The sequence below is a fragment of the Anomalospiza imberbis genome, chromosome 8, assembly GCF_031753505.1.
Source record: "Anomalospiza imberbis isolate Cuckoo-Finch-1a 21T00152 chromosome 8, ASM3175350v1, whole genome shotgun sequence".
In the NCBI taxonomy this organism is placed as follows: Eukaryota; Metazoa; Chordata; class Aves; order Passeriformes; family Viduidae; genus Anomalospiza; species Anomalospiza imberbis.
In genome coordinates this window covers 24,334,370-24,357,822 of record NC_089688.1, presented here as the reverse complement: position 1 = coordinate 24,357,822, position 23,453 = coordinate 24,334,370, and the positions used below count along the sequence as shown (strand labels likewise).

Here is a 23,453-nt window from a genome sequence, read left to right as displayed (position 1 = left end):
CTGTAATTCCTTAAAGATTAAGGAGGTATCCAATCTATTCCAACAGTGTGAAAATAAAGCAAAATGCCCCAATGACTTCCGTCTGTTTTTACCAGTTGCAGTGGAAATATTGCATTACCCTGGTGCCAAGCTCACATACGTACAACTCCAGGAGAGTTCCTTAATCTGCACATGACAGATATTACTGTACAGTAAAAATATTCCAGTAACTAAGGGCAGCATAAACAATTCTCCTTTACATGGTTCAAAGACTGCTTCGTGACACCTAGCCTTAAAGTACTTCTGATCTTTAAATTACAGAAGTACCCCTGATTTTATAGCATGCACCAATTCTAAATCAGGGCCACCAACAAATCTGCATTATAACAGGTCATTTTCCTAGTCCTGGTGGCAACAATATTTTTGATACGAAGATACCATTTGCTTTCTTAGCCACCTCAGGAGTTGTTGGCTTATGTTCAGCTGCTGCCAACCAAGACCCCCAGGTCCTTTTCCACTGAGCCACTTTCTAACCACTCTGTCCCAAGCCTGTAGCAGTGTGTGGGGTTGTTGTGATCCAAGTGAAGGACCCAGCACTTCAACTTATGGAAACTCACATATTTGGCTTCCCAAGGTATTCCATGTCTGTGTTCACAAATGGTGGACTCACCTTAGGAAGGGAGTATTTGGGTAATTTGATCTGTGCAAAAGGCTCCCGTCTGTATGACACATAGTAAGTTGCTCTTCCACCAGTTGTCACCTATGGAAACATCAAAGAGAGTGAGTAATGACGCTTCTGAGACACTCTGTGATGATGCCTCTAACAGTGCATGACAAACTTGCTTTCAGGTACCTTTTCTATAACAGGCCCAGCTGTCCCTAAAGGCCTTTGGGTAACTCCAAAGAAATCACAAACCTGAGAGGGATGGAGAGTTATTTATTTAAGCTGTGCTATTGAACTTTCCATTTTGCCTCCTATGATTGAAATCCAGTGTGATTTTAACATCTCAGGAAAAAAAGTACTGAGTGGGAGGAAAAGGAAGATCTGGTTTCATCACATGGTCCAGCTCAATTACCTTGGGCAAGTAATTTAAGTCTCTGTGCTTCTGTTCTTCCCCTGTAAGTAGGAGATAATCCCTCTTTGCTGCTTCTCAGCCTTGTCTGCACTGTAAGTCCCTTGAGGCCAGGATTGTCTTCCAACAACCTTTTACAGTGACTAACAGCAGAGATCCACACTAGCACCATTTACTGCTAACTGTAAATGTGCTCTTGGAAAGCTGGAGCTAAGCTCTTAGATGCCCTTTGTCACTATAAAACTGTTTTTTCTGAAATTATACTCTCTGAAAACGGATGTGCGTGGGGGGAACTGATAGACATCCAAATCTGCAGTTTTATGGACTGAATGAACTAAAGCCTATGCAAAAATGCCACGCATCAATGAGATCTAACAGAGATAATTTGTAAAATATGGGATGTAAAGCCTGTCAAGAGTCACTTACTCTTGCTGTAGGTTTTCTTTCTGGCACCATCTCAGACCTGGCTAAAACGAGGCTTACATCAGTGAATTTCCTACATTCTGCTAGTTTGGCAGTCTTGCAGGTCTTAAGATAAAACAATGCACAAAGCACTTGTCTATTGTATGGAATATCACTTGTTGGCTTCTTAAGTTTCCAATAAAGCTAAGAGAAAGATCCTAGATTCTCTCCTAGATATACTTCCTTTATCTGACAGTGATATTTGAGAATGAGCTACATAGAATATTGCTACAGCACCAATTGTATTCTCAGCAATGCTATCACCTCTAGATAGTGGCTTTCTTCCCTGGAGAAGCTGTCAAAGGACATGCTGTTATTGGTCATGAAATTTGATATGTAATCAACTCAAGGCTTTTCCATTGACGGTTAGAAAAACTGGAAAGAAATGCAGGTTTAAAAGTAGGACCAGCTTCTCCACTAAGAGTTCCCCTTCAGATTTTTTTCATTTTCACTTGTAATGTCATCATAACTGTATTTAGCATCCTCCAGAGAAAAAAACAAAACCAGCCACTATTATAGCACACATGGCATAAGGGCATAAAAATGACCTTTATGACAGCAAATAAACTCTATACAGATAACATTTAGCTAAAGCCAAGGGTAAACACAAACAGGAAAATCTAAAGCAACTTGTCTACGGACCCAGAACAAGCCAGTAGAAGAGACAGGGAGGAAACAGCAGTCACTGGACTCTCACTTCATGGAAAGTGCACTGTGGACTGGCACAGCAGTGAGCATTTCAGCTCTGAGCTGTGAGGATCACAGAATCACACAATGGTGTGGGTTGGAACCTTAAAGATCATCCAGTTTTTCCTTGTATCTAATCTAATTCTACCCCCTTTTAGTTCAAAGCCATTCCTCCTTGTCCTGGCACTCCATGCCCTTGTCCAAAGTCCCTCTCCATCTCTCTTATAGCCACTTTATGTAGTGGAAGGTGCCCTAATGTCTCCTTGCAGCCTTCTCTTCTGCAGGCTGAATAAGGTCATTGACTGCTACTTTGGAAAGATTTATTTTCCATTTAATACTTCCACATCAAAATAAAATTTTCACAGGATTGAACAAACTGTGCAGTTGATTAATACTGAGTCCAGCTATAAGGCAAAAATTCATGTTTGCAGTAATTTTATCTCTCTCAGCTCTACAAGCACTGCTTGAAGGATTCCCACACTTCTAGATATTGTCTAAATAGCACAGGGAATATTTAAATATTCCCTCTTCTCTTTTAATATTTATGACCTCCATTGGAAAACCCAAATTCTCAATTCTCACATGAACTGAATACGTCCAGTGACTACTGGCAAAGAACCCTGCATTCAATAGCCACATCTTCTGATGGGCTGAGACATGGTCTTCAACTTGTAGATGAGGACATTAATATTTACATACTTTGTAAATGGTGTGATGACCAACTGAGATTGGGAACAATCCAACAATCTTCCAGTTAATCCAGTGAACATAGAGTGGCAAAAATATCAAAGGGTGATCAACTTCTACTTTCTGTGCCACAACAGGTTCTGCTACAAGTCTGTCACACTCAAAAGGTTTTACACCATTTTTTTGGCTTTATCCCACTGAAAACTGGTACCTGGAGGAGATTTGTTTGAATTTATTGTTTGTTTGTCTGGTTTTTAAATGCAGAAAGTCAGGATTAAAACATTGTTAAAGTTCAGTATGCAATAGTTAAACTCCCTTTTAGGCTTCCACCTGGACTAGGTCACCTTGACAAGGGTTTAGAAATAGAAATATTTGAGGTTTGTGGTCTTCCTGAGCCAGTTAATAGGAAGCCACCCACAATTCTGTTGGCAGGAGTTGTGTAAGCTTTTCCCAGCCAGGGTCTCATCTTCGCATGATTTACATGCACAGTTATAACAGTTCCAAAAAAATGATCAAGCCTCCAATAAAGTTTTGGCAAGCACTGTGGTACAGAATGAATTTTGGAAGGCCCAACTTAATTTATTTTGATGAACTTTTCCTTTTCCTATGAGCAAATGCTCCAACACTGTAAATCCCAGAGATTATGGCAGTGTTGTGCCCTCCAATGCCTCCTTTCAGTTCACATTTGATGAATGTCACCCAATTATTTGCTGTGAGCTCATCTGTCATGCTCAGTACAGAATTAGCTGGGTTTGTCTTTTTCTTCCTCCATCGCTAATGACTGGATCATTAATCTGTTTTTCTGGATTTCTACTTTATGTGTTTAATTGGGCTTCTGGCCAGTAGAAATTGTTCCTATGGATAAATGTGTTTGTCGTTAAACACATCTGTCTTTCCTAACCTGTGTTCCTCCCTTCACTCATGAGCTACTACTTTTCTTTAATATTTCCACATTCAAGAGAAAAGTCCCATCTAACTTATATCAGCTGGCACTTAAGAAGAGAAACATGAGAAATTTCTCTTTGAAAGCCCTGAAAGTCTGGATATGTTGGCTTATTCCCCCTCCTGACCTGTAATGAGACAGAGTGCATCAAGAAGAAAACAAATACGTTCACAAGACTGCAGAAAAGTACATAAAATTTGTCATGGAATCTATTTAATTCAGTAATTTCTGTGACATGTCTAGGAACACATAAAGCCATTTCTCATGTTAGTGATTGAATATGATTATTTAAGAGCAAGCTTTGCAGCTTGCTTCCTTTTTTTTTGTTTTTCTTTAGACTGAAGTTCATCTAAGGCAAAAACATCTGTTTATCTAAAAAGTTTGGAAGGCAAGCAGAATGAGTTAAGAGGTCTCAGACTGTAAAGAAGCCCTAGATGATGTGAGGAATTGTAGATCACTGTGTATGGAGGCTTCTTTATCATCCTCCTGGCTGGCTTATGCTGGGACTCATAATTTCCAATGTAAGGCAGATATTGATGGAACAAACATGAAATTACTAAATCTCAGAAAGACCCCTGGGCTAAGGATGATCCCATCTGCCTCCTGCTTTACAAAGAATTTGCAGGAAAGTGAGCAAAAAGCTCAGAGAACCAAATTTTACACTTCTTGTTGATAGTAAGTTCTTAATAGCATATAGTTGATATTATTTTCAATAAACACCTCACTTGTTTTCAAAGATGATTCCTCTGTTTGTAGAGTTCCCCTCCTTTCCAGTAACATCAAATGAGCTGGTAAGAGTTAAAAGTTCATAAACACTCTATCAGTGTTGTAGCAGCATCCTGGATCTGTGTTCTCCACCTCCATAGGGAGCCCTGGCATCCCTCCACATTGCTTTAGGTTCCCTTTCTCCTTCTTGTGAGTATAAAATCCCCCAGATCAAATTGTGGATTAAAGCACAGAAGAGTCATGGCAAGTTCAGCAGGATGGCTGCTTCACTGCCACCCTTACCAAGGCATTTTGGGGTTCTTCAGAGACAGCCCTGCCTAGGCCTTGCACAGGCTTGTGAGTATGAGGATTGAAAAGCTGTGCCTCCTCTCCCAAGCCTAACCGGTCACAAGAGGTTCAGAAGATGAGGAAGAACATGAACCTAGTGTAATGTTCTTCCTTCTTGATTACCCACCATAACCAGGAAAAGCAATCTTCCAGCTATTTCTGTGCAATGAGGTTCTGCACTGCCCCAGCATAAATCCCATCATGACAGGTACCATCCAGTCTGAATTATCTCCCTGTGGTTTCCGTTAACATTGTGCCTCCTGCACAGTCATGGAACAATATGCAATTACTGCAGTGCACTGTGGGGTTTCTGTGCATGAAGCACCCTCAAGTTGCCTGGTAAATTCAGCAGGCTTAAGAAAACACACTTAGAGCATCACACCCATCAGAGAAAATTTGCTGTGACAAAGGAGCATTTATTATACTGGCCCAGTCCCTATTCAGCTCCCTCTCCCCTCAGAGAAAAGATGACACAGCTAAAGGACAGAGTCATCTTGAATAGAAATATTGCATTTTGTTTTAAAAGCAACTCCTGCAGAAAATGTGCAGTTACACCAAAACACAAGCCACATCAGAGCTGCAGGTGCACATCACCCACACAGAAATCAACTTATGAGAAGAGCATAATTGTACACATTAAACCTCCTTTTGATTTCAGAGGAAACATATGAGTTTGCCAAGGCAATACTTTATATTTTCAGCTGATCAATCAGACAACGTGATGGGAGGGGAAAGAGTGATAAAAGAAAGTACATCACAAAAAGCCCTAGAAAGAAAATCAATAAAAAATAAATAAATTAAGGAAAATGTTAATAATTTTTTTATCAAGAGATGTTTAGGCTCAAGTTCCAAATGTGATATTTGGCACAGAAAAGATGAAACTGTGCTAGAAATGGATGAAAAGCACCCAGCAGTGAATAGAAAAGTAGCTAACTACTTACTGCATGTCTTGCTTTAAGAAGAGCTTTTAACTAGCACGTGGGATGCACTTTCTTTCATCTGTATGGATTAATTTCCCCCACTGGAGTGCTGTCCAGCATTTTAAATAGGAGTGAGAGGAGATCAGCCCTGGCAGATATTATTCACCACTAAAACAGGTGTAATCGTGTTCATCATTTAAACATCTTCATCCTATTAGTTTCATAATAAGCTTTTAATGATTCCTTCAATAAAAGACTCAAAGACCAGCCCCTACAAGCTGGAGAGTGCTCCATTGTGCCGCCAAACCGTTTTCTCTACCATCGATCGCAAAGATAAAAATCAATCGTAGCTAAGCAGGGTGAAGTTAAAAATAAATTGCATGGATTGATTTCTGTTAAGACCTTTGGCTCCTATTTAATGGAGGAAAAAATGGAGGAAAGAAATTTATATTTGAACGTGGTGTATTTAGTTTCTATGAAAATAAAGAGAAGGTTCTATACTGCGAAAAGAGCATTTAATTTCTCCCCTCTATCCTGTTTCACTGCTGAGAAGTCTCACATTAATTAAAAAAACAACAAAAAACTACAAAAAAACACAACCACTTTCTTTATTCCTGGGGAAATTTGCCACTTATTTAAGTTTTTAAATTGATAACTTGATAACTGAAGTCAGGAATCCCTATGAATTAGCATCAACTCAGCTGTGGCTGCTGGTTGAATTCTATCCACCTGATAAATTACTTCAATTCAGCAAATATGCTCATTTAGCCTATTCTTAAATACTCAATAAACTTGAAACATACACTCATGTCCTACTAAACATAAGCACTTTCAAGTGCTCCTAAACAAGCATAGTTACAACCAGTAATAATATTAAACTACTTCTCTGAGCTGGGTTTAGATATACATAGCTTCTAGAATCAGGAAAGTTTTCCCTCTCTACAACTCCTCAAAGAGAAATGTCCCCCAGCCTGAATTCTAATATTATAAATAAGTATTTTTCTTTCTACTGAGGCTGGGGGAAAAAAGGTTATAATTAATATATCCATCCTGATAAAACCAGAATTTTATACAAATAAAAAGAAAGTATATAAATGTCATTTTGCATCAAATAACTTCAGCTGAAATTTTTGGACACACTCTGATGAGACACCAGGTGCCCAAAAAAGGAAATATTATCCATAGGTTTTGTAAGACATTATCAATGATTGTGGGTGAATACTGACATCTGCATATGTTTTAAGGAAACTTTTCTGATGCAAAAGAAGACTGAAATGGTTCAACAGATTTTGGCAGAAGCATTTGTTCCTCTGAGCCAGAGAAGTTATTCAGATATGCACTATAAGACTCCCACTCAGCTGCACCACACAACAACCTCTGGAGAAATTCTGGATTTGCTCTCACTCCTGCCAGTGAGCAGGCTGAGGTGCTGCCCTGCTGTGCAACTCCCCAAATTCGGCAAAAGTCTTCCAAGCTCAAACTTCAGAAGGTGAAGAAGAGCCAGATAAAAGATCAGTATTACAGAAGAGCATTTTCACTTGAACTTTTCATTTTCCATATGTAATTCCTACAAATTTTATAAGAACTGCAGCTGCTTCTACACTGCTGCATGCGCAAGGTGTGAGTAGCCACCATCCCTTGCTCCTAAATGGCAACAGCACAGACCCCATCACAATCAGGAGGCTTATAAACCACAGTCAAGGCCCTGTCTCTCTTCCCATCTGCCCTCACACTCTTTTCTTCCTTCATCACATCAACCTCAAAACAAAGGGCCATCAGGAGAGCAACTTCGCTTTATTGAATATCCTATGTCCCAGCACAACCTGAAGGAATACAGACTCAAGAGAAAGATGTGCAGTTCCCAGGGTTCCCAGGAGACTGAATCACAAATGAAATGGCATATAAAGAAGACAAGAAAGCTTTCCAGAAAGAGAAGTAGAAGCAGGGGCCAATGAGAGACAAGACACTTGAGTTTCAGCCTGCAGCTAAACACCTTGATAAATTATGCCATAAGATGGAAAGGGGAAGTGGTACCCATGCTTCCACTCTTTAAAGGCCTTGGAAAGTGATAAGGCACTGCGTCTCAGCATGCCTCTCTGATTAGTGGTGCAAAGCACTTCCTTTTTGAAGTGGAAATGGGCCAGGATCTGAAGCAAAACGCCAATCTTTTTCAATCAAACTTTACAGGAATCATTCCTTGTCCTTATGACACCACCAGTCAAAGAGAGATCTGAGAGGGTTCATTTCCAAAGGCATTTGTTTGGCCTGTATCACCCCCAAACCCAAACCAGCTATCAGCTGCTAAGTCTGAGGAGTCTTCTATACCCAGTGGTGTTGTCACTGCTATGGAAAGTGCTGAACATCTGAGCTACAACCCAGATCAACTTCAGTTCCTCCCCACTGGGATAGCAGAGTTTCCAGCCTCCTGGAGAAAAATAAAGACATAAAAAGCAACCAAGACATGTATTGATCACCCATTCACACACCTCTGCACTTACAGCCAGCTCAAATCAAAAAGGCCAAAGTAACCCTGAGGGTCTCCAAGTGCTGACAGAGAGGAACAGGGACAGTGATAACTGCATGTCAGACTAGACTGGTACAATCTCTGGGGGGAAAGCCACATGCAGAAGGGTTTACACAACACAACAAAATTAATAGGGGCATGGAAAATATTTATGAGATTAGATCTACATGTGTGGGGAAAAAAATTAAAAAAAAAACAATTTTGAGAAACCAAATCCTTTCTCATGTCCCTTAGGATCTTGTGAATATGCCCAAAATCTTATATGTCCTTTTCTAACTCTGTAAGTTCCAGCTCAGAAAAAAATACTGTCTCCCTGTAAATTTTGTCCCACTGACATCCTTAGGTCACCAGCACTATAACAGTAGTGCCAGCAGTCATCATGTCATATATTCTGAAGAGTTTCATCACTATTTCTGTCCATCTCCTGATACCAAGGCTTCTGTGTGAAGTCACAGTCCTCACACAGGTCAGCACTGGGAATGTCATCCCTCTCCACTAGCAGCCAGGCTCATCCACAGTGGGAGTCCAGCCTCCCAGAAAAACCACTGAGCCATTACATCTGAGATGCTTGCACATAACCTTTGGGCAACCAGGAACAGCTCCTTTAATTTAGCAGTTCTTAGCTCTCTATGGCAGCTATGGGTCTGCTCACAGGAATGCTGCTTTCTGCAGAAAACACCATCCCAGCGCAAAGCTGATTCCCAGGGAATGCTCTGCCCTATTCATGCCCCTCAGGACTCCTCAGACACCCCCCAAATGAGCAACACTGTATGGGACTTCTGTGGCCCAGACTCTCCTCACTGCCTGAAATAAGCAGTGACATTTGGTCATATTTTCCTTCATTTTCAGTGGAAATTTTTGATCTGTTGACAAGGAAACATACACAGATCATTCCTGATCTACTCTTTAAAGAAGCAAGTAGCATTGATATTATTTGTTTACTTGTAAGAAAATAAAAAGGTTTTCTCCAAACAATGCTATCTCAGTCAAAATAGAATTTCCTGAAAAATAATTGCCATTTTCATTAAAGCCTATTTAATTTTCAAAACTTTTCAGAAACCCTGAGCAATTCCATTAGAAACCCTGACACAAGAGTTGCTTTAAAAATACCATTCCCAGAATTCCCTCTGTAATTTATTTTTTAACATATAAATTCTCCAAAGTATCAGTACTCTATATTCATCCCAAATGACTATCCCTGATCACTGTGTCTTGTAATGTAAGCTTTGCAGACGAGAATACCAAAGCAGTTCAGGTAATTGTCGGGAAATCACATCTTTCAGGCAGTTGTAGGTTATGTTTGCACCTAAGTTTGGAAAGTGATATTGTTTCAGTAACAAGTACTCACTGGATCACAGCTATCTAATTGAACACAGACATTTAATGTCTAAGTTGATCATCAAATTAGCTCCTTCTGCTATAGTACATAAGTCCAGATGTACTCCAAGGTTTTCTCACAAATAAATGAATTGTTTTGCAACTTGTAGGAATTTTAAGTATTAATCATGAAAGAAGATTATGATATTGGCTCCTGGTTACACCAGACCAATACTGTGAACTGAATGAAAACTTATACATGCAAGAAAGGGTAAGATTTTCTCTTAATGTATCATTTTATGCAGAATGATCCAATCCAATCCTCTTGACATGATAGGCATCCTTAAATAACTACTTATCAATCAAATAGAAAGTCAGTCAATAAATTCATGGTGATCACCTACTGTTTTATTCATAATAATTATTCCTACTTTCTCTTACTAGCTATTTCTTTGTTCCCTCCACATTACCTTTTACATCTTTCCTCATGGGCTATATTATCTCTTTTGCTTGGTAACAAGTGCCAGTCTTCAAACTCTCTTCAACAGATTAAATTTTCAAGCGTAAGATCATTCTCATTTTCCTTCTTTGCACTGTAATTGTGAAAGATCCTTTCAGAAGTGCTGCACAACAGGAATTTTTGATTTATAATGGCATTATAATATCTTCTGGGTTCTTCTTTCCCCTATCCATTATGGATCATAGTATCACATTTGCTTTGAGTGCAGTTACACAAGTTAATGCTCCCCAGGAATCTTACAGCACAGGCATGTTCATCAACTTGGTTAGAATGGATATTCACTAGTAAATAACTCTATGCAGATAATCTAAGACATTGTCAATATCTGGAATTCATCTTTCCTAATTTTAGCTGTCAAAAATTTTGGCATTTTCACTAAGCTCTACTTAGGTGCCTTCTAATATTAATGAGAAAGGCATACTCAAAGAGAGACCTATCTCATGTTGAAATAGGTGAAATAAGAGACAAATTGCCCCTGAAGGTTTCAATCTCTCTAACTTTAGAGGAGCACTGCCTACAGATTTAGACTAAAATTCTACTGGTTTAATGACAAAAGTTAAAAAAAAAACAAGTTCATCTCTCCACTCCAAGACATTAATTCTGATTTGTTCCAGAACAGACATATCAGAACTCATGCACCAATGCTTTATGCAGCTATTAAACCTCACCAATTTCCTAACACTTAATTTGATATTTATTTATTCATCTCTGTCTAATATTTAAAATTCTAAAGCCCTGGCTCCTACACTTCTGTCCAAGTTTGTCCAGACTGAACAATACATGTGAGACATTGCAAGCAGTCAATCTGACACATCCCATAATAGGCAGCAATACCACATGGTTTGTGAGGCTAATACATCCAGGACACATCAGCACTCCTACATATGTACCAAGCAAACACTCTGCATAGTCCATTGACCATATCCTGGATTTACCACACTTTCAGCTCAGAGTGTGCTAGGAATCTGAAGTGCCTGTGTGTCACTCGAGCTCTGCATGGGCTCAATCCCTGCCCAGCATCTGCAGCCACTTACAGCAGGCTGCTGGACAGGCAGAAACCCTGCCAGTGTGATACAAAACACAGGGAAAGGGATAGACAGCCTGGGAATGGAGAGTCTCCTGCACAAAGCAGCAACAATGTTCTGTGTGTATATTCAACAGTTTTTTATAGGGGATGTGATTTTCAATTCAAACACCCATTAAGCTATAATAAAACCTTGCTAAGAATAGTCAAGACACTTGAGTATTACATATACATACATGTGTGTGTTGGTACACACACATATTTTTTTTAACTTTAAGTTTTTAGAAGCTAATAGCCTGAGCTGCTCACTGTTGATTTGAGTCAGAGGAACACACACACCAGGCCCATGGCCTCACTGTGAGATCAAGATTCTAAACATAGTGGCCTTGTTTTAACACAGATGAGAGCTGTGGAGTGAGAAACATTTGTAAGGCCTCATGCTTAAAGAGCTGGGTGTTCCACAACACCCTTTGCCACAGACATAGACCCCCACATTAAGACAGTCTCCCTAAAATACTCCTTGGAGAGCTGAGCATTTATCGATTGGAAAGCCATTGCTTTTAGTCAAATCATGGCTTACTAAGTTGCAAAAACTGAATTCACAGTGTTTTTTAGCAGTGGATCTCCACTGAAGCCAAAGGAAGCATAGCAGCCTGGGTTTCATGGGGATTGAGAGGAGCTGTGGCTCCCATTGCAGTAGGTCATCTCCAGAGCAGCAGACTCCCCTGCTTTTAGAAGTCTGCCAAGTCTTGCTCAAATGCATGCAGTTTTCATCCTGCAGTTCTCCCAGACCACAGGGATCCAGTCTTCCACCTAATTCCAGCACAGACAGCAATTCTTTCTCATAATTTGGATACAGTCAAGAAAAAATGCTCACTAAAGGAAATAAAATAGGAACTTAATATAGCCCAGTCTTACTCAAAAAGGAAAGCATGTACCTTTTTTGTACCACCTGAATGCAGTCTTCATCTCATTTTGTTCCCCCTGCTTCAGCACTGAAGGCAAGCAGTTAACATCATCATGTCTGTAATTTCTGTGTCTCCTGAGCTTCCTACAATCTGGAATCACTGCAGCCTGGCTCTCAGTTTTCAACCAAATGGTACATCTTCAGGAAGTGATCTTCCAGACTGTACTATTCATTCTCAGGCTTCCACAGACACGAAATTTAGAGAGATGGCCCTGTTCCATCCAGACCATGTATTCTTAAAAAATCTCAAAAACACGTAGTTTTTCATTTGATTTCTAACACTTTCTCCTCATCTCCAGAATCATTACCAACTGACAAATTTACAGAAACCTTTCACTTTGAAGTTGCCCTGTAACATCTTTTCTCAATTTTTCTGCTGTTTTACCTCTCACTACAAATTTTGGTTCACTCTATTAGCAGTACTTGACTGTCAAATCAGCATAAACCTTTCCAGTTGCTAAAATAATCCTTCACACATTTCTTTTGTTCTTCTCTGTTCTCCCCAATTCATTTGTAGTTCCTTTGTATTTTACAAAGCCACACAAATAGCAAGTTGTGAAATCCACAGACCCTTAATGAACAAACTTTAAAAATATATGATTCGAGACAAGTGATGAGCAGAGAGATCAAGTGCTCAGACTGCAAAGCCAACAGGATGAACTCCCAGCTCTTTAGAACTGCTGTCCCATGTGCTTATCCTAAGAATTTTCTAAGAATATCTTAAGAAAAAATACCTTGTGCAGGCAGAATTCATGTCCCATTTGTATGAAGCCAACGTACCTGGATGAAGATGTATTCATCCTGAACAACCAGGGAGCTGACATCAATGGAGCGCGAAAACGGCCCGCTCCTCTTGGTCTCAGAGCACTCCTGAATCCGACAGGTCAAATAGTGGGTGTCTGCAATGGGAGAATGGGGACACATCAGAAATGCCCAGGTAGGAGCCACTTGTCTGTAAACACCATCAGCAGCTCCATAGAAGGTCTTATCTCCAGCTAGGGAGATGTTATTTCAGGATCTGCCTCCAGCCTTTGACACTGTAACTGCTCTCTGAAGTTAGGATTTCACCACACTTCAACATTGGCTATTCCCTTCCCTGTTGTGCAGACATCTCTCAGGAGACTGAAGTTCAAACCATAAATGGAGGGTACCAACCATAAATGCATCAGAAAGCTGCTGATGAGACCATATAAAGCAGAAGCCACCTAGACAGAATTCACCAATTCCTATACCCTTCTGGAAATCATAGCCCTGTCTTCCCTCTGAAACCCCCAGCCTTGTTGACTGGTTTTAATTGTGGTAGTAAAACACAAAAACAAACAAACAAACAAAAAACCCAAAAAAACCCCAAATCAACACTATTAAATTTTAAATTTAACTTATTTTTCTGTGACTCACAAGCATCTGCCAAAATTAAGTCTTTATAGCAAACATAGGCTAGGAATGAAAATGCCATGGCCATGAAGTAGCATGACTAGCTGCAGATTCCTAACAGTAGTTATATGCAGTGCATGAAGCATCAAATGCTTCTGTCTAGAGAGAAGAACAGAAGATCATCACACTAATGGGATCCTGTCAGGCCTTGACATTGCTTGAGAGGAGGAACAGGACTGGGAGAAGTATGTGAAGACAACAGAAGGAAAAGGCAGATATACAGAAAGTTAGAAAAAGAAGAGATGTGCTCACCTCCAGTAAATTGAGAGAGGTTATAGGGGATTAAGCATTATTTCACTCAGGCTAAGAAAAGGCTCATGAAACTGAACAATGAATGCACTGTGTTTCTGGATGTGTGTAATCTAAATATGCCATCTCTGCTTTTCAACTGCTTTTCTGAAAGCTGCAAATTAGGAAGAAAATAAAAATACTACTAAGATGACAGCTAGAGTGATAAAAGGGTCATATCTTTTGCACTCTGGCACTTTTACAGACCTCCTAGATTCAAATGCTTCTTTGCTTTTCTACAAAGGGTGACGACAGAACATCAATGAAGTAAACAGCAAGTTTGTAAGGGCTGGGGTGAGCCTGGTGAAGTGATTTTAGTTCACAACAGAGCCTTCTCACATGGACCTTGTCAAACTGAGCCCAAAATGATAAAAGAGGAGTTCAAAATGACAGTCACTAGTCCAGCAAAGCTGCTTACATGATTCTCCATCACAAAAACCTGCCTTGTCCTTGGTCTGTGTCCTTCCAGTGACAGCAATATGTGGGGCAGTGGAAAGCTCTGGGGGGCACGATTGAAATTCTCTGAGATTCAGCCAACTGCCTGCCCAAATTCTAAAATAAGATTCACAGACTGATAGTTTCCTCTTTTATAGTCTTGTCCCAGCAACACTCAAAAATGCAAAAAAGAATGCAAGTCAGAGGCATTAATAATTAGACTAATAATTTCTAAAATATTTTGTCTAAAAGAGTCTCTAACTACAGCCATGCTTTAATCTAAGAAAGGTCCATGCCAAACCACCCAGTGACTGAAGGCCCTGTTTAAAGGCTGCAGACCTGGTTCTGGGTTGATGCACCAGGGGTTCCAGGTTAATAAGAGCTGAGTCAGAGCAGTCACACAGGTCTGGTGCAGTAATGGATTCGTAGCCCCACTGAGGATGCTAAAGCAGCAGAAAATGTTGCTGGTGCCAGCTCAGAGTACTGGGCAGTGATTAAAGTGTATGGTGAAAAACACCTGACCTAGAGACAGTGCCAACAACCAGAGTATCAGAGCCGTGCTTTCTCCCAGCATAAAATTCCAGCAGCAGCAGCAGAGAGGTCAGACTTTCAACTGGCATAAATTAAAGTTCTTCATCAACTGATATACACACACTTGGCCCAGAGCTGCTATTTAGCTCCTCAGTGTGGAACCTAAGACAACCTCACAATGGATAAAAGCAGCTTCTCAAAAAACAAGAGGGTCTTATGTGCTGCCATGCTATCGAAAGAGATCAACAGCTGTGACTTGCTCTTTGAGGTAGCTCTAAAATTAGGCAGAACAAGGAGGAGAGGTCAGGAGTTGTATTTTTAGAAGCTCATTCCCTCCAGTACGTTTTCACACACAGTCGCCTGGATATTCTTATCCTTCCAAAAAGGAGATAATTTGCTGCTGCTGAGTGACAGAATGAGAAGAGGAATAAAAACCTGTCACAAATAAATGCAGATAAATCACAAGTGTTGACATGACAACGAGCTTCCTGCCTATTGGGAAATGTGTCATTTCGAGTGTGTTACACCAGCAATCAAATATACTCAAAGAATGGCACCTGATTAATATTCACAAGGAAATGGTGGTGGAGAAGGGGGGTAGCTCACTACCCATTTTCCATTTAGTCTCTTGTTTTATTTATTTTCATATATTTTACCATACAATCCTATTAAAAAAAACCAAACACAGACACAAATAAAATATCTTTAAATCTGTCTGCTTTAGGATACCAGATAAAGTTAAGTCTTGCTTTTTTTCCCTGCTTCCCCAAAGAAATTTTTTAAAAATCCCTTTAAAATACATTAAAAATCAGGTAAAAAATGTAGCAGCACTCAGTTCCGTTCCAATTTGTGTGCAACTCCAAGCAAGAAACAATCTCACGTTCCTGCTCAAGCTTCTTAAAAAGGTTCCATCCACAGAGCACATCATCTCACATAGAAAGTACAGGGTCTCTCAACAAAAGGCTCCATTAGGAGAGAAGAGGCCATCCTAACTTCCAGGCTATTATCGCCCTCTCCTCCAGAATGAGGTAATTTTGCACCTCCCTTCTGGGCAGCCACAAGGTAAAAGGACATGCACCCAGAGGGGCAGGTGACATGAGACTAAGCCATGCCTCCAAAGTCTTGTTTACCTTTTACTGGGAGGTGTATTGCCTAAGGGAGATTGTTTCTATCTGGGCTCTACCTCCAATTTATATATTGTCCTATACAACACCAGAATTAAAGGCTTTGGGGGTTTTGGTTTTCAGGGTTCTTTCAGTGGGTTGGATTTTTTGTTACTTTGGGGATTTTTATTATGTTCCACTGAAAAAGGAGTTGAGAAGGGCTCCCTACTTCCCAGGCAGCATTAGAAACTTGTCATGCTTATAAGCAACCTCAGCCACATCCTCAGCTCATCTGTGAATGTGGCAATATGGACATGAAGCAGCCTGGAGGGCTTGCTGCGCTCAGATCCCAGCGCCCATGCCTCCACACAAACCCTTCCCACCTCATTCAGGATTAGGGACTGGCTTTCACAGATGTACAGCCATTTTCCAGCTGAGGAGCCTGAGCCGCCTCCTCATTGCCATTTAACACAGTCTTCCATGTTGAGATTCTGGGGTGTATTTTTACCCTTTTTGAAGTGACAAAACGGAAACAATTTCTTGAAATTGGAAGGGACAAACTGGTGAGATAAGCCAAGCTACCAAGTATCATCTTTTCCTGCCAGCCATGCCAGCTTTGGCAGGAAGCAGGAGCACAAGAGGCTCTCTCCCCAAAGACATGGGTCCCTGAAGGGAGGCAGTGAAACAGTCGAAGCTGTTGTGTCACTGTGCTGAAGGCTGCAAAGAACCAACCTGTCTGCAGGTGACTGGGACTTAGACACAGGAAAGCAAGTCCTGCCCTCCCTCCTGGGATGGCTGGCCAGCATGGTTAATAGGGAAAAGGGCAGCTGATAGAGACAAGTTGCATTGGCAGATTGGCTCAGCTTAAATCAGGCCCTGGTGTCAGGCAAGATTTAAAATCATAACATTGTGAAGGTTTCCATGAGAGGGAGAAAAAGCTCATTGGCCCAAATAATTTTCCCCCAAAGGAAAAGATGTGTAGACTCTCCAGGAATTAGTTACCCTGTTTTATCTTTTTGGTTAGCTTTTCTCACCCTCCTTTTCCTATAATTCAAATCCTGTTTATTGCAGTATATCTGTGAGTGGGGTGAAGATTAACTCACTGAACATCAGAAAGTTCAATATATCCTTCCCAGGAATGCTGGTGGGTGCTTGTGTCAGTGTGATCATAATAGTTGCCTTGCATCCAGACCTGTCCTTGCTGTTGCCTATTAACACTCTGGCAGAAGGCACAATGCCCAAGGCTCCTACATGTTTTTACAATTTAAAAATGCAAGTCTCAATTATTATTCTGCTACAATGATTCTGCCAAGACGTCGAAAAAATGTGAAAACCTTCATCTGCCACAAACGATGGGAACAGCTTGAGATAAGATAGGCACTGGAATTATCAGCATCTTGCAGTATTTAAGGAGACTAGACACAGGGGCAGATGGGTTTTTCAGAGACACAACCATTTCTAATGACTGGACAGACAAAACTATGTAGCAAAATATCTTGAAGGACAGTCACCAGAGAGGTGAACAGGACTGCCAGCTCCCAGATACATAAGCTTATTGATAGCCCTGAATGAGATTCCAGCATGCCCCACCACCTGTTCCCAGCTCCAAACCACCTTTTAGGCTCCAGTGTCTGAATTGGTATTAGATAGGTTCTTGAGTCCCATTAATTTCAGAAGAAAAAAAAAATTAAATTAAAAAAAAAAAATCATCAAATTCAGAAGTCTAGTCCTAAATAGCACTTCCATTCCTTTCCCTCCCTTCTCCACTGTTTTTACTCTCTACTTTTTTTTTTTTTTTAACTTAAAACATAGAGGCAAACAGAAGAAGGGGAAAGAAAAATGCCCAGCCTAGAAGAATCGTATTTTTCAAGTAGCCAGTGACATTGAAGGCACGGATTCTTCTATCTGAATTAAACCAAGCAATGGGATTACTTAAATCTATGTCTGCTAATGCGCCAAATAAGTGACTGAGACACCAGACTGACCTAAAAGAAGCATTAGAGAAGCCTTTGCTTCCTTCTGCATGATACTGAGGAAAACTTTCATCAGAAGCTTTCTGATCAAGAGGAAGTAACTGCAGGGCCCCATTTTCCATCAGGTGTAAGTGCCTCAGCAATTTCACTGAGCTCACATGAAGGCCCAGTTTGGTTGCAGAACTCACAGAGAAAAGTTCAGTGCCCCATTCCTGAGCACCCAGAGCTGAACAGTATCACACTGGGGAAGTCTATAGCTGCCAGGCTGTCGTTGCTTTGTTACACAAACTAATATTGTTTTAAGCCTTACAACCTGTAATTGGAGCAGCACTGTTCTTTTGTGCTGGGCTGGGAGAGGAGTCCTTTGGTACAGGCCAGCAGGGCCAGCACGGCCCAGCAGATCTGGGATGGCAGCTGCAGTGGGGCTGTTTTGCTGACGCTACTGGCCAAGCCTGGCTTCCAGTGAAACCCTCAACACCATCAGCTGCCAATTTCAAAATGCTGAATTTATATATTAAAACAAGAACAAAGAGCAAACCCCTGAGCAAACAAGACCAGAAGGAAGAGAGCTGTCTTTAAGCTGGGGATACATCTTTCAAACATTTACATCCTTGACATATCCAATATTCAAATAGCTGGGTGGGCAAGTTTAAACTTAGTTTGAAAACAGATTCCATCAGCACTTTGTTTGCTTGCTTGCTTGGGTTTTTTTAATTTGCTTTTGACCACTTCTCCCGTCATACCTGCGACAGTACACAGCAGCAAAGGCACTGAAGATGCCTCCCTACCTTGTCCACCCACCTGTCGACCTGTTTTGCTTTTTCCACATATTCAACAAACAGCTGTCACCTCTGAGCTGTTATTGCCTGCTTATTTATTCAGCTGCCATCACTAAATAGCAGTGGGAGGCCAGTGAGTGATATTAGAACATCCACAACCTAAGAGAAGCCATCTTGACAGACAGGAGCTTGTTCACACATCTGGCCTACACAACACTTGATTAAAACATAAAAAAGTTTGCAACCAAAAAAAAAATTGGGCTTTTTTTCTCCCAGAAATCCTCTAACTTCTCAATACTATGTTGTTTTTCTATACTGTCCCTGCACCGAAATGGGACACTTGTCCCATTGCTCCCATTTCCTCACACTGGAGTAAAGTTCCACACAAGGAGCAGATACATTACTGTGCTGCAGTTCCTGTGAGAAATATCTAAAACACTTTGGAGAGAGTAAGTCAACTTACTTCTAATACCATGTGGAGATTGACTACCTAGGAATCCATTCCACTGCAAATGTGACTAGATTCATTTCAGTGAGGAGTTAAGAATTTTTTTTTCTTATTTCCTGCTTCAGATCTAGGCACCTTTTCAAGCCTGTAGTGTGTTGGTATTGAACACCTATTCATACATTATGAGCAAAAATAAAAAATGTTTTCAATACAAGACAAAGGGGCATAGGGACATTCTGGCTAGAGGGCAAGTCTGACTGCAGGTAATTTCTCAAATTCTCGGGTACCACCTAGCTGTTCTAAGCACCTCTGGAAATGCACAGAGGTTCCACAGTACAGTGCTGGTAGCCCAGCTCTTTATGATGGATGTAAATTACATGATACTGAAACAGGGAACAGAATAGATGGGTTCTTAGCCCAACAGACTGTGCTTCTGTCAAGCCCTGCAGTCCATGACTTTCCCCTACAGGCTCAGGATAAGAACATCACATCAAACCCCATGACCCACATCTCCCCTGCCAACTAAAAGTAAATGGGGAGGTAAAATGGGTAAAGTGGACTCTCATTCCCACTCCATTCTTGGTTCAAAGCCCAATTTTTGCAGAGGCTGCAGGCACTTACGTCCATCAGCTGTTCGGGCTTCCATGTGCACAAGGTCAGGTTCTTTATCCAAACCAGTCACTGACCTGGGAGAGGAGAGAGAGAGATACAGAGAGAGAGAGAAAGAGAAGACAGTCAGTCAGCTGAAAGGCTGCAATCAGACAGAGATGGTGAAGGAATGCAAAACCACTTTAAACCTACCTTGGGACACCTGGTATGTAGGTCTCCACCTTTTAACAACTCATTTCCTTTGTATTTCCACACAGACCACGCTCAGGGCCCCTACACCAACCTTCCCAGGCACGAGCGAGTGATCCTGCCTGTCCTTTGTCTACAAGATCAAGACTACTATGACTGTTCTAGTAATGGCAAAGAGAGCTGGTTCCAAGACCCAGTAAAATCAGAGTTCTGTTTTAATGCTGAAGGAAAAAAAAAGGGCACGGCAGCCTCATGCCTTCAGAAAGCAAATTAAAAGGAGATTTTATTTGGCTGATTAGAGACATGAAAGACTAAGTTTCCTGATTTTTCCCTGGTTTGCTGGGCAATCTTGCTATTCTTTACCTTCTTTTCCCCATCTTCACAAGAAAAAGTGTTGCACATATTGTGAATTTCTGATTTTAAAAAGGTGAGAAAGTATTCACTATTTACACCATGATCCCATGCCATCCATGGTCCTTGACAATTACGAAAAGAGGCACAAGGAGTTTCTTTAATCTCACTAGCTGGAACTCAAGCACCCCAAGTCAAATCTTCCCATGCATTGTTATTTACTCCCTAAAAATATTTTTCAAAGCACATTAAAAAGATCCTTTTCCTCCTGGAAGAGGGAAAGACAAGCCCAGAACAGAAATGTTATTATTAGTATCCTGGCTGATAAGAATCACTGAGAGATGAACATTTAGTCCTAGCAATGGCTGGCAGGGGAAAAAAAATCCATAGATGTCCACGTGATTTATGATGCTGCTTCTCCTGAGTTAACCAAAGGGTTGGATTAAAAAGGACAATGACAAAAATCAGTCTCTAATTCAGTGGGAGTTGAATTTGATACAGTAGATTGTAAATAATAGATTCCCTCTGAGCCAGCCAACGTTCAGAACTCCCTAATGTTCTGAAAACATTTTTATCACATTCTTTTGCTGTTTTCATCCTTGAGGCATCAACAGCAAAAACAGTAAAAATAATAATAATAATAATTTTAAAAATACAGATGCTCTGATACATTTCTATGAATCCCACAAAAAACACAGCAGCTGAAGCAATGACAAACATATAAATGTGCTGGAGTTCAGCTAAGATCAGCCAGTGCTGCAAATGTCAAAATCCTACCTTATGACCCAGTGTGCAGGTAACTGAACCTGGCATGCTTGTTAACGAGAGTACCACATCGATAGCAAGTCCATTCACAACACACTGAATTGTGGCCAAAAGATACCAACACAACAAAACAAAGCAGCACAGGCAGGGCTTTCATCCTTCCACTCACAGTGAGAAACAGCCGGCTCCTTAATCGCTACCATCAGTTTCAGGGTGATCCCACAAGGAAGAAGGGCTGTCTGTTATTGGTAAGGATGCCAGAATGAGCCTGACTTCCTGTGATCACACAATTATTGGGATCAAAGCTCCCCAATACATGGACATGGTTAAAAGTGACAGTAGGTTACACAGAAATTCCTTTAAATATCAGTGGAAAACATTACAGTGTGCTGCAGTATTAGTCCCCAATGAATACAGAAAGCAATCTTTCTAGTCCATAGCAGAAGTTTTCTGCCTTTTTCAAATGGGTAGCACTAACTGCTGTAATTTCAGTCATTCAGTAACCACCAGCCTTGTCTATGACATGCCAATAGAGACAGATGTACGTGCTTACCATCATATCTATCCATCACAACTTAATGAAATGGAGTGGTAATTCCAGAATTTGGAGGAAAAGGTTGGGAACACTTTAGGGACTTGCCCTGCAGCCCTTACCAACAGGTTTCCTACTTAAATTCAGTCTTAAATGCACTCTCCTGGCATCCATCCTTCTGGAAGCCAGACACCAGACTCTTACTCAGAGCCATTTGCTGCGTCCTGACACACATCTGACAATGTCAGATGGCTTCACCTGGGCCCCTGATGTCCTCTGGGTCCCTCCCCTCCAGATGGAGGGGGCACTGTATCTCCCCCTGTAGCAATGGGGCAAAACTGTTCGGCCCAGGTAATAAGAGACATCAATCTGCCACAGTACTATTCATTTTAAAAGGGACTGCAATTAGGAGAACCTAAATATATCCTAACAAAGTCCAGAATACTCATTTACCATTGTGCATATGCATGCACGAGCTCCATGGATCTACTCATAATGCCTTTCAAGTGTGCACCAGGGAATGAGAGGGATCTCCTGAAACATGTCATTCAAGCTTGAAGTTCCTTTCCATTGCCATCTACTTGTTCCCTTAATTAGTTTTGACAAGCCTAATGGTTCATTTCAGAATAACAATGATGACAAAAAAGAATTAGCATACAGCACACCCCTAGTACTCCTCTGTTCACCAAATAGTGCACTACAAGTTGAAAAGCTCACAAAGTGTTCTGCAACCCAAAAGCAAGACAGGCTGCTCTATCTGCAGGCAGATAACAAGGCTGAAAAGTGATGCATTGGTCATCCTTCCTTCACTCAAACCAAGTTGCTCTCTTATACCAATGACTGATTGCAAAACAGATCCCCAATCAATGCTGCTTCTTCATGCCTCACCTCACATCTCTTCCCACTGGCAAGGAACAGAGCTTTGCTTTGCATTGCTCTGACTCTTGAATTCAGGTATTTTTAGTAAATGGTCTTTCACCATTTGTCTGGAGGAGCTTTGCATGAAGAATGCAAAAAAGTCAGCAGTGGAAAGAGCAAGATGTAAATGCAGATCCTGAAGCACAGCTGCAAAAACACACACAAACTCTAAAGCTATTCTTTATCCCTTTATCCTGTTGTAATTCTCTAGCCTTGAGAACTCACTACAACAACCTCACAGGTTTAGCAATACAGGAGCAGCAACAAAACAAGAGACACTTTCACAGCCTTGTATTTTCTTGCAGTCTGAAGAATATTTGGAGGATGTGCTGCTCAATGTTATTTAAGCAACTAAAGCATGTTGAGATGTCAGCATCCCCTGACTTATACAACCAAGTGTAGCTCACAGAGCGTGGTGGCTGGGAAAGGCTTTCATGGTGCTCTAGCTAACAACCCTGTCCAAAGGCTTACAAAGACAAGAGTATTTAACACTCAGGAGCCTGAGGTCCTGACCCATGGTCACACAGCTCTATGCATATAAACTCCAAACAGCAAAATTTAAACCAAGGTTCACAAAATGCACCCGTGTGTGCTGCTGTCTTGGATGGCGGTAGGGAGTAAAACAAGGCACCCTCACTGTGAAGAACTGAGCTAAATCAACATACTCCACCATCCCTATTCATTAATCTCCCCTTGCATGACAAAATGCTGAGAGGATGCAGGCAGTAGTGACAGGAAAGGTCAGTTTTCCCTGCTGACACTTTCCCCAACTGCTGCAAAAGCATTTTTCAAAATGTGGAGCCTGCAGCCAGAATTGCAGCAGGCACAGGATAATTTTCCAATTAAGAATTCAAACTACCTCTGAATTCCATTAAAAGGAAGAATTATTACCTTTTTTTTTTGTATCTTCTGGTGCTGCTTTTCCTTTCTGGTTTCATGGTA

The 23,453-nt window shown here is 41.0% G+C and overlaps 1 protein-coding gene across 2 annotated transcripts in view; it reads right to left on the bottom strand.

Moving 5' to 3' along the window:
- The window catches only part of SORCS3 (sortilin related VPS10 domain containing receptor 3), a 265,160-nt gene that overhangs the window by 58,181 nt on the left and 183,526 nt on the right, over window positions 1-23,453 (bottom strand). For both annotated transcript variants that reach the window (XM_068198006.1, XM_068198007.1), the window contains exons 6-8: window positions 19,769-19,833; window positions 12,937-13,055; window positions 650-739 (exon numbers count right to left, since the gene is read on the bottom strand). In XM_068198006.1, the coding sequence (XP_068054107.1) occupies window positions 650-739; window positions 12,937-13,055; window positions 19,769-19,833 (274 nt within the window). The remainder of the gene's footprint in view (window positions 1-649; window positions 740-12,936; window positions 13,056-19,768; window positions 19,834-23,453) is intronic.